Below are 12,326 nucleotides of genomic sequence, written 5' to 3' on the forward strand. Positions count from 1 at the left end.
ACACACACACACACACACACACACACACACACACACACACACACACAGACACACATACATTCCTACATTACCAACAGTGGACTGTCATGCTGGTCTAACCAAGTGTGGTCTTCTGTTTCTGGTCATTTTGAAAAAACAAAAAAGAAATAGCAAATTTACTTTCAAGGTCTTTCCCCAGAATATTACTGCAAATGTGCTTTTTAATTAGTTTTTAAAGAAATTGCCAAGAGGGGACTTGCATCTTTGAGTGATGTCTACCTATCAAAAAGCGGACTTCCACATACTGCAATGGAACTGCCTGTACCCTTTTTAGCAGCGGAACAATCATATGCGCATGCAAATTAGCAAATGATGCATTTTCCAAAAAAGAAAAAAATGAATTTCCATGTGCATGAAGGGCCCAGTAATTATATTCAAAGCATATTGAGAATAATACACACATTTCCACCCCCACCTCAGTTGCTCAATGGCCCATGCAGCATGCATGCTGTCTGAGATCGGCAGCCAATTTCTCCCCCTGCGGCTCCCTTATCTCTGCCTCTCACTGCTGCCCACTGATAAGATCCAATAGATTTTTTTTTCTCCTTATAGCGATAAACTGTGTGTGTGTTTTTGTTTTTCCTTTCCAGAAACATTGGTTTTCCTGTTCTTTTACCTCGGATGGAATTCATTCGACTAATTCAGATCCTCCTGATCAGGGCAACAATCCTTTTTGTGGGGAGTTTACATGGTCTTTACTTTTTTGTTGTGCAGGTTTTCCATGTCAACAGACATCCAAATCAAGTGAACTGTAGGCTCTACATTTATATACTCTGCGTGCATAGGATGAACAAAAGTTAACCGCCCAGGGTGCTCTTTAGCAATGCATGCTGGAACGGAGGCATTATAGAAGCAGTTCATGTACTGAAATGTCCTTCTTCTAGTTAGAGGAGAATGAATAGCTGTCCGTGTCATTTTATTCAGAGCAAAAAGAGCCTATTATGTTCCTGTTACATATGCATCACATTCTTCACCACACAATAACAGATACAGACATACTCCTCAGTTCTTTCGTTTCTTTCTTTTGCATACATTGTATTTTATACTGTATAAACATAGTACCATGATATGCTTTTTGCGATCCATTGGCAGAAAAAAATGCCTGTACTGTCGCACAATATATGTACCATAGAACATTCCATGATAAGGCTAAAAATACATAAATTCCATCACAACATAATAGACCTATTATGGCCTGGAGTGGATTTCCAAGGATGTACACAAAGCAGTGATGCCGTCGCTCACACGTTCTTTTCCTCCCGCTGATGCATCCCACATTGTAGCAGAGCGACGGGATGACGACCTGGAATAACATCTGTTCGCCAAATGTACAAATGTGTCATTTCACCCTGCTGATTGTTTTTTGGACAGTGTTTCAATCTTCCTGTTCCGTCTCCCATTATTTTTTTGTCTGAGGAGCAGTACATGAGAAACGTAATCTTTGGTTATTTTCATAGTTTTCTGTAGTAAATCATCTGTTTTCAAAGACGAGGGTCAACGTGGCAATGTTTCCATTCTCTCTTTCACAGCCCTCCCTCTTTTATTGGCCACGTAAAATCTCTCTCTCTCTCTCTCTCTCTCTCTCTGTGTCTGCAGTTTCCTCTGGTGTGTGTGTTCAGACAGGCTGTGCTTCTCTGAAATTCATGGTCTTTTCTCATAGTCAGAATCACAGCGGGTGTTCCAGGGCGCTGCAGGCTAGCATTGTCCCAATGAAGAAACACTGTATTATCAAGTTGTTAGTAATTACTGTTGCAATATTGAATAGCATTAGACTATTATATCAAGACTGATGTGAGCAACCCAGTCACCAGAAACAATGTTGGCATTGGAGGTTTCTGTAAACGAGATGCGTTTAACCTGGATGTTTCTGAACCAAAAATACGTCTCGTGAATGTGTTTTACATCAGCCTCGTATCGTGCTTGCAGAAACGCGCAATGCCACGTGGTTAACGTTTGTTAGGTTTAGGCAACAAGACTAGTTGGTTAAGGTTCATAAAAAAGAAACATAACGAACAACCGTAACTATACCGTGAATACATAAAAAATGTCCTTAGCGGACTTTCTTACATAAGGTCGACTTATAATAGCGGCTTTTCACTTCATCACTTGCTCTGATCTAATCCAAAAAACGTCAACATTCAACATATCTGTGGTTTAGCAGAAACAATTTTCTCCTGGCGACTGAGCTGCAGTGAGCAATCACCTTTGAGTTTGATCTTCAACCGGAACAGAACATCTCTTTTATTTGAATTGTTACCTATCAGAGAGTCAGATTGACACCTACAGCAACACCTACTGTAACAGCACATGCAATGTTTGATCAAACACGGGTCAGCAGTGCGCTCTACAAACGGCGGATGGAGGCAGAAAGCCGTGCACTGTAAGCCTGCAATCCAGAACCATCTGTAACGTCATGATTTCTGCAGACTTTACCATAAGCGTATCCTTCTCGCTCTATCTCAAAGGGGCAGTTGAAATATGAAGACACGAGAGCGAAAAACCCCTTTCCCCCCTGATGGATGGTTGTTTTAAGGGTTCTTTAAGAACATATATTAGCCTCTCTCTCAGGCTCCGGGTTTTCAGAGCATCTGCTCTTTTCCTGGCTCAGCCCCCAGCCTCCTGCCCCCCCCCCCCCCTCCCTGCCATAGCCAATAATGATCCCACCCAAGGGGGTTTTATGTCAGCAGTGCATAAGAAGTCAGCTTGTCCAAATCAAACTCCTCCAGATGCACTTTCCAACAGCACTACATTAGCTTAAGATGTTGCTTCCAATATGCACACATTATAGACAGATGAGAGAAACTAATCATGGGAGAACAGCTCACTAATGGCAGTCTGTCCAAAATGACTAAAAGGTTTAATACACATTTCTGTTGATTTCCCAAAGAGAGAGGGAAAAAAGAACAGCGACTCAAAGAGGAATGCAGTCCTTAAGCCATTACAGTCCATTAAATTGTTCATCTCTGGATTTTTTATTTTATTTGCTAGTGCATATTTTTATGTGCTTTCACTTGGATATTCTGAGCTTTGCTGTGCAATGTGTGCTCGTGTGGTGAGTCACCTAATGATTCCAGCGTGGGCTGCGACGAGAGAAAAGCCACTCAAGTCTATCCAAGTCCACTAGTAAAAGGCCGTTTTTGATTGGGGACTAATTTCAACTTCCAAAGACCTCTTACTGTAGGAACAAGTGTTCCTCCATTGCTGTTATCATGCCTGAGGAAGGTTCAAAAAAGAGAAATGTAGAAAAAACAAAAACAAAAAAAGGAAGGATGAGAAGCAGGAGTTGCTTGTTGCGAGGGCAGCGAGCCCAGAGAATGAGTTATTACCTGGGACAGGTGTCTCCTAGATCTTTTCCCACAGAACATGAACTGACGTGCCGCCGCTTCACGCTCCGCCACCCACAGGGAGAGAGGAACGCAAGGAGGGATAATTACTCACCGAAATGAGTATCATGTTATGGAGAACATGATCTAAACAAAGTGAGGGTTGGGGCGGAGGGGGGATGTAATTTGAAGAGGCAATATGTAATGTATGTCTTGCATTATTGCGTTGCTTATAATTGAAAGTGCACTGAAATCGTATAGGCCCGAGATTGCCTCAAACGTAAGTGTTCTCCGCTCACAGGGAGGGAATTCGTTTTTTGTTACATATATTTAACCAGAAATCATTCGAGGATTGTTGGATTATGATGTTGCACACGACCCCATGTTTATCTCCCTCTCGATATTATACACGTTTTTCTATCTGAAACAGGGACATGATAGATTCTGAAATTTGCCTGCTGAGTGAGTCACCAGTCAGCAGTTAATCATGGTAACACCACATCATCACCTATTACTGACACTGACGCTGCGGCACAGATGCACCCTCTCTCTCCCCCCGACCCCCATGGGATGTATCTGGTCCCGATCATCGGGGGCCCTGATCTGCACACATGTTCGTCGGCGGTGTGTAGTAGGGACCCTGACTGCTCAGGAGTACTGCTCAGGAAGCTCCAGGGAAGATAAACTGTCGACAGACAGCCACCTTCCCACGCACACAAACTTTCGCCCGGCTGACAAAGAGGGTCCGTGTCAGAGTGATTGTCAAGCGGAGATTTATGGGGGCCACTGGGTGGCAGGGATACATTCTGCTGAATTCAGTTGGACAGACTTGAATGTAATGTGTGGCAGTTCCCATCTGCAAAACTAAATGATAAATCCAAAAAGAAATGTTTTTTCTTTTTGTCATTTACATATATTCTGTATAGAATTGTGCAGGAATTGTGTTTTTGTAAGCCAACCCCCGGAAGTTAGAATCACACTGGTTCCCTTGACAAAAATCCAAAGGGAGTTTTTCCATTTGATTTTGAATTACTGCAGTAAAGAAAACTCTCTGTGGCAAAAAAAAACACTTATGGTGCTTACATGTTTTCTTCAGCCAGATGATCTTCACAAATGAACGCCACTTTTTTAATTTTTGAAGCGTGAATGCAATCGGCTGAAGTAAAAGGCCAATGCAAGCCACAAACTAAACATGAGCGTGAGTACGCAAAATGACGCCATGAAGGCGGACTAGTCGGAGATATGATGTTTAGTTTAATTTAGCCACTTGTAAGCAACCACTTTTAAAGACATTTAAAAGCGAGAGGGATATTTACTGATGCATTTACATCGTAGAACAAAATCTCTTTCAACCGCAGACCTTATCCCAGGCATCTTAGCAAAAATCAATTCAAAAAATCTATTGACTTTAAGATGAGGGAACCTGGATCTTGCAAAAATGCTGACTCATTTCCAGGTTTTTTATAACATTTTTCCCGCAACTCTAGTGCATGTTGCTACTTCTGTTTTGTGCTAGGCTACCGCACTGTGGTCTTCAGTAGATGTTTTTTTTAACGTGCCAAGGATTCAAGAATCACTTATTACTGAAAAAACTACAAGTTCTGGTGCGTTTCAAGAAGCTAAAAATACTTTAATATGCCAATGGTTTGATAGTCTGAAGAATATTTCTAGCCAATATATGGCTACATTGCAATAATATAGAATTTTATCTTTTGAACAGCCAGCAGAGAGCAATATCCCACGCAGAGCCTCGTTTTTTTGTACAATTGTACAGATGTTTCATTAAAATAGTTCATTTTCCTCAACATCATATTATCTCTGTGGTGCAGAAGCGCACTTTCCATATTCTTCTCTCCCTTGAACCTGTTCCCAAGTGTCCCCTGAGACGTATCGATAATGAGAAGAGACGGGGGACTCGCCCGTTGCTAATGACTAATGGATGGCCCTTGAAAAAAGGACGTCACGTTTACACGATGAACGTGTCGGTAGAATGATTGAGTGTGACATACAAGGCCCCCTTGCTGCTAAATACGCTGGGTGCAGCATTTATAATAACTCGTCAACAGCCTTCTTTTGCATCACATGATTTCCTCCTCCTGTTTTTCGTGTTGCTCACCGTGGCCATCAGAATGAAGAGAAAGAGTGACGGCAAAACCACCTGCATAGATCCTCTGAACACTGGACAATAAATCGCTGAGCGATTGAAGGGGAAGCTAAAATATCTTCCTTCAATTTTGTAACAAAAAGGGAGGTATTACTTACAATGTGCACATGTATGCATCTGAAGGGGAATGTGTATTTCACATCCATTAAAACAAGTCAAAGGAGTCAAGTGAATCCTGTAACTCCAGCTCCTGTCTCCTGGTAGTGCGACGCCGCCACCGCATCAATTTAAGACAACACTCGCCCTGTCTTGTAGAGTGTTTTGGCGACGGGAATGCTTCTCAGTGTTGATGAACAGCACGGGGTGCATTGTGCTTTCCCTTTCAGACCGCGGCTACTGCGACTGTGGGACGTGTGAGTGTGACGAAGGCTGGTTCGGAGAGGCCTGCCAGTTCCAGGAGGAGTGTGACCTACCCGGCAAGAAGAGCAAAGAGCTATGCAAAAACCCACAGGGGGTGGTGTGCTCCAACAGAGGTGCTGCGACCACACGCACACAAACTCTCACACACACACACACAGATGTGTATACCCACAATGAGTCATACACAGTAGCAAGAAAAGTACACTCAAGCATTGCCACAAATTTGCAACAAACAAATGGACATAATACACGCAACATATACATACAACAATCACATGCGTCTTTTACTGGACTACAGGTTTATAATTTGCACACTTTAAACAAATATATATCATACATGCTATACAGACGAATAATACACCACTGTTAAAGGTTGCCAGGTTGTGTAATCTACTGATGTTAGTAACTGAAAATCTGATTTACAAAGTTAAAACTCATGATTTGTTTGACAATGTTTTACACATTTTCTAACAAACCACAAAGTCTACAGTTAATTACAGAAAAAAACATGAGCCATGAGCATTTCTTTCAGTTAAAAGCAGGCAATAGGTGCTGAGTGAAGCCAATACGGAAGTTTCTTAAAACTTGCATTCTCTCTACTGGCCAACAGGGGGCGACTCCTCTGGTTACAAAAATAAGTCAGATTGTATAGAAGAAGTCTATGAAAAAATGACTCTACTTCTCTCTTGATTTATTACCTCAGTAAACATGAGTTTATGGTCTCAATCTCTAGTTCCAAGTCTTCTTCAATACAGCATGCTCATTTATTAAATTATGGTCCATTCATAGTCAAATAGACCATAAAGCAGGGTGTGCTTTAGGGCGGGCTTACTGGGATTGACAGGTCAGCGACTACCAGAGATGTATACAGTGTCTCTACGTCACTCCTCCACATTCCAAATATGGTAATTTCTGTTCATTGATTGCAAAAAAAACATAGCAGCGATCGTATTCCAAATTGTCAATCTCAATTGTCGCTCCAAAACGGCAGTCCACAAACCAATGGGTGACGTCACGATGACTACGCCAACTTCTTACCTACAGTCTATGGTTAGAAGAGACACTTGTAATATCTTTGCTCTCACACACTCCAGGAATTCCAACAATTCAACAATTCCCTTTCACTTACACAGATGCACTGGAAAGACTGGCATCTTGAGTCAACAATACTGTCTTCAATTTGGCCAGCTAACAAGCCAGAGGTTATTTGATGCACACAGTTGTAGTTCGTGCGTCTATGTCTGTGGACACATGAGCCACAGTGCCTCCCACCTAGATGAAGGCTGAATGCGTACAGCATCTGTGTAGATCAAACGCAAATCGGCGCACCATTCGAAAAAAGCACACAAACACAAACACAGCTTCGCGGCCTTCAGACACGAGTCCAGATCCGTTGACACACGACGCACAGATGGAGCCTCCGGTTTGCACATCTGCAAACCAGCTGGGCTTCTTTAAGTGCACCGCACTAGAATGTACACAACCAACCACATACTGTAAACTTACACACACACACACACTCTTGACTTTTTTTCTAACACATGAGCTTTTAACTGTGTCTCATATCTTTAATAGGCACCTGCCACTGTGGCAGCTGCATGTGTAACAATAAGGACGACAGGGGTCTGGTGACGGGACGCTTCTGCGAGTGTGAGGACAGCGAGTGTCTGGACGAGGACAACGGGGAGGTGTGCGGAGGTATGTCTCACACCCTCACTCCACCAACCTTAATTTGGCCTAGCAAGTCTCAAATAGTAGCAATAAAAGCAAAAAGTTATTTTTCTCTGTGAACATATGATAAATAAATACAAAGATAAAATCCTAAAATCAGGACATTTAAATGAGTAATGTAGAAATCTGACTGTCAATCTATAACACTGACAGAGGTGAACTCATCAGTCGTCGCATGTGCATTCTGATCTGCTTCCAGGCCATGGCCAGTGTTACTGTGGAAACTGTTACTGCGCTGCTGGTTGGCATGGAGACAAATGTGAATTCCAGTGTGACATCAGCCCATGGGAAAGCAAGCGGAAATGCACATCTCCAGATGGCAAAATCTGCAGCAACAGAGGTCTGTTTCCCCGCTCCAAAGCCAGTAGTCAAATTATTTCATGATTTTTTACTTAATTTGTCTTAATTTTTTTTTCCAACAGCCAGTATGCTGATGCATATTATCATCGATTCACAGAGCAATAATGTACTGGAATAATAAGTATGGCAAGGACGCTATGCGATTTCTTAATCGTCACTGCAGCTTCTAAACCCATTAGAATCCACCTCATGACAGTGACAATTGAATTGTGTTGCTAGGAAAGAGGAAACAAACATTGTAAATGGGATCAAGTTAATTTCCTGTCTATTAGCTAGGGGTCATAAAGACAACTAAAAGACACATGCTGCATCCGAAATAGCATCCGATACACTACACACATGTGTACTGTCGTTCAACATACTTCTGTGTAAATAAACAGTAGGGTGGATCTTTGTGGATGCAGTGAACTGTATATACGTCACTTCCTGAGAGCCTCCATGGTATGCCTACCTCATGTGACCAAAGGATGATTTTTTTAGAATCATAAAGTCTGAACTAATTAAAAGATATACGTATATATATATATATTACACCTAGCAAAGTGGAATCTTATACGTAAACTTACAATCAAGCGTTATTGACATGACAGCTGTCCGCCATCATCTATTATGAATTTGGCATTGCATTGTGGGGTATTTACGTCAGCACTGTGTCCAGTCTTTGCATAATGTAATACATCACCGGATATAGTATGCAGTTCACACACTAATGGTTTCATACTAAGTTTTTGGAAGTATTAAACTATGTCACATACTGTTTTAGCGTACTAAATAGCATGTTAGTATGCTACAGGAATGCACTACCGCTTTTTGTTTTGTTCTTTTTTCTCGTGTTGTAAGTGGGTTGCAACTGCACTTCGTTGTGCATCATTGTGTTGCATAATGAAGAGAAATGATTTGTGAATCCTTAAAACTTTTGAACGAAACCACTATCCCCGAAAGTAGTGACACACGGGAAGAAATTTATGGAATTTGAAACTCAACATAGATTTAAATAAATCTTTCATCCTTCACAGTTTCCGGCACGTATGACACGAGAACCCCAGTTCAGCTCGTCTTCTCCTCTCTGACTATCACAGATGAAAAAGAGTCACTTTTGACATCCAACTTTTGAACTGAGTAGGAAAAAAAAGAAAATCACTGGAGAAATACAGAGAAGAGGAGAACTCAGAGAATGGACCGGTTGAAGAAATCCGCATGTTAATTCCGCTGAAAGTCATCAGAGCTTGGCGGACAGACAGTCGGAGAAACAGCTTTACTAACCCTCGCTCAAGTGATCCTGCGGGATTTCAGTAAAGTTCTCTAAAATTAATTGGAATGGACTGGCTGAGGACTGGCTAAGTGGTAGGGGCCAAATGGTAGGCTGCATGGACAGAGCCCCATGATTTAATAGTTAAGAGCACAGCCGACACAGCATGAACAACCGTCGACTGTGGTCATGGTGTAGAGGCCCATTGTACTCCCATTTAGGAGAGAAAAGGGCAGTCGAAGGCCGGACAACCCCAAGAGTCACCGGAGAAAAGAACAAAGGAAATATGACTGCAATTAAAAAGAGTCCATCTCAGTTCAAATCAACCTAGACACACTCTTTTTGTGCTTGCTCTATTAGCTTGACAGCGTTACACAATACATTCAAAAGTACTTGTTATGATTCAATTTATGAATTCATTCCTTTTTGAAACATTGTTAGAAGGTGGGAAAAGATGCAGGTTTTATTGCTTTGATTTATTTTCCTTTATCTTTCTGTTGAGCTGTCAATGAAATTAAACAAACATGTACAGGAATTCACAAAGACTTGACAACAAAATGCATCATTTTATGACAATAAATAACAAGTGTTCTGGAGCTACTGGTTAGAGCCTGAGCCCGGCTGACGTTATTTAAAATTTGGGTGAAAGAAAAATGATTGGGAAAGATTGTTTTCTCATTTAGTTACTCCTCTTCGAGGCAAAACCAAAATATGATGATACCGTGTGGCTCTAGTTTTATGTTAAATTGTACTTGGCATAACTGATACAAAATACTACACACCTGTACTGTAAACTGTCCAAAACACCACTTACCGACATGCACCGCCATCAAATATTAAAGCACAGTGTGGCCTAAAAATATTATAAATCCTGTATTTTACCCCCTCAAGTATTGTAAAAATATGCTAACATATTCCAACATCTTTTTCATCCTGCCCCATTTGAGTGCAACACAATTCTCGGAAGTCAGACAATTTGGTGCTGATTATAATGGGAACCATTCTCAATCCCCTATATATGGCACGTCAGAATTAATCTTCCTTTTAAAGCGTGTGAAGATAAGTCCCAGTAATTATGGGAGATGGATCAAGGAAGATGATTACACGAGAGGGTTGATTTGATTTCATCACCCTGTATAGATGTGACGAGTTCTTGTGCGAGGGTTGGAAATATCTCCTGCTCCACTTACGCTCCGAAATGAATGAGTGAATGATTTGAGTGATGGGCATGCAATAGATAGCCTCTGTTTCATTCCAACAAACTCACCACCCCCTCCGTCTGTTGGGTTCACCTAGCCGCCGCAGTTGAGCTAATAATACACTGTCAAAAACGATAGCAGCCACATAATGCTGGAAGCTAAATACGTGCATATGTGATTTTTTAATCACAACAATTTGAATGGGAGATAATATGGCTGCACGTGGCACACAGAGAGGGTTGATTCCCCTTTTGTGTTGAAAGGGGAGTTTGCTTTTTAGCTGGAAAACAGGGATTAAGTTAGAAATTGCCAAACGTCCTCTAATGGAGTCCTGAATTTATAGAGCATTTTTTCAACTAGCACAAGTGCTGTAATCTGCTTCCGGTGAAGCCAGACTGTCACATTTGTGGCAGACATGAAAGTGCATGGCTGTATAAATCCAGGGCTCCGGGGTTATGAGGGTGGTGAGGGGAGGACTGCATCAGGGCCAAGGGCCAGACACGCGCCAGGCACAACCCGGAGGCTTGCCAGCTGGCCTGGCTCCCCTGGGGGTTCCCCATGCTCTGTCACCGCTGATAAGAGAAAATGGGATTTCCACTGGCTGCTGCTTGGGCTGATGCCCTGGCTAAGATGTAAAAACAAATCAGAAAGAGACAGGCGGACGGATAAGTAGATAAAGGAAGAAAAAGTGAGGCAGATGTTGGCTGCGGCCTAAAGTAGAAAACGAAATCCTTCCAGCCACATCAGTGCAAGAAGCTTGCCCTCCTTTTAGTTTTTTTCCAGTTTACATTATTGATTTATTTGGACTGTACTACTATAAAAATAAATGTACCATGGAGAATTAATACATTGTGAAATAATAGTGTACGTGCGGTTGTGTTTGCTTTGTGTGTGTCAGGGACTTGTGTGTGTGGAGAGTGTAACTGTCATGATGTAGATCCTTCCGGCGACTGGGGGGATATCCACGGAGACACCTGCGAGTGCGATGAGAGGAACTGCCACGCGACCTACGACCGCTACTCCGATGACTTCTGCTCAGGTGAGCATGCTGTGTTTGGATTCACATACCTGTTTGGCAAACATTTACAGAATTCCTCATAAAATTAGTCAAATAAGTACATGGTTCAAGAGTTTAGGTTCACTTAGCTTAGCATAACGACTGAAAACGGGGGAAGGCAGCTAGCCTGGCTCTTACAGAAGGTAACAAAATCTGTTGACAAAAAACAAGTAAACCAAAGTAAAAATAGCAGTTTTCTGGTGTACAGGCATAAATGTGACCAGTAACTTTATGGCAACTGCTACCAGACAAAAAATAGTCCGGCATATAATCCCCCATTGTTACTTGACACTTTGGGGGTTGTACAAATAATACAAATGATAGTCATGCTCGTTGGAGTGCTTTGGAGGGGCTGGTAGGCAGATCTTGTTGCCTTTGGACAGAGCCAAGCAAGCCGTTTCCTGCCATTTCCAGTCTTTATGCTACGCTAAGCTAACTGGATGCTGGCTACATATATAGATGTGATATCAATCTACTCATCTAACTCTGTGTGAAAGTAAAAATGCAGTTTTTTTCCCCAAAATGTTAAAGGTGGTATATTCAAAATTCAGAACATATCAGTGATTTAGGGAATGCCTCCACACGGCTTTCAACATGGAGATGGCTTAGCTAACAACGCTAACAGTGCAAGCAACGGCAACATTGACAGTGTTTATCTGAAGGGGTGGGTACATCAGCTGTAACCTCCGTGTAAGAGCAGTGCAGAGCAGCAGTCATTAGCTAGCCAGTGGGGGGCACACACATGGACTCACGGCCGGGCCGGCTATGTAAATATAGCACAGAGAAGCTCGGATAAAGAGGGAGGGGGACTCCATTCTCTGCTCAGGACGCCATTACTCCACAA

The 12,326-nt window shown here is 42.1% G+C and overlaps 1 protein-coding gene across 1 annotated transcript in view; it reads left to right on the forward strand.

Annotated features, from left to right (window-relative positions):
• The window catches only part of itgbl1 (integrin, beta-like 1), a 53,537-nt gene that overhangs the window by 9,290 nt on the left and 31,921 nt on the right, over positions 1–12,326 (forward strand). The window contains exons 3-6 of the mRNA XM_031870105.1: positions 5,853–5,999; positions 7,462–7,584; positions 7,817–7,957; positions 11,324–11,464. Of these exons, the coding sequence (XP_031725965.1) occupies positions 5,853–5,999; positions 7,462–7,584; positions 7,817–7,957; positions 11,324–11,464 (552 nt within the window). The remainder of the gene's footprint in view (positions 1–5,852; positions 6,000–7,461; positions 7,585–7,816; positions 7,958–11,323; positions 11,465–12,326) is intronic.

This window comes from Anarrhichthys ocellatus, unplaced genomic scaffold (genome assembly GCF_004355925.1).
Source record: "Anarrhichthys ocellatus isolate YVR2014 unplaced genomic scaffold, GSC_Weel_1.0 scaffold51, whole genome shotgun sequence".
In the NCBI taxonomy this organism is placed as follows: Eukaryota; Metazoa; Chordata; class Actinopteri; order Perciformes; family Anarhichadidae; genus Anarrhichthys; species Anarrhichthys ocellatus.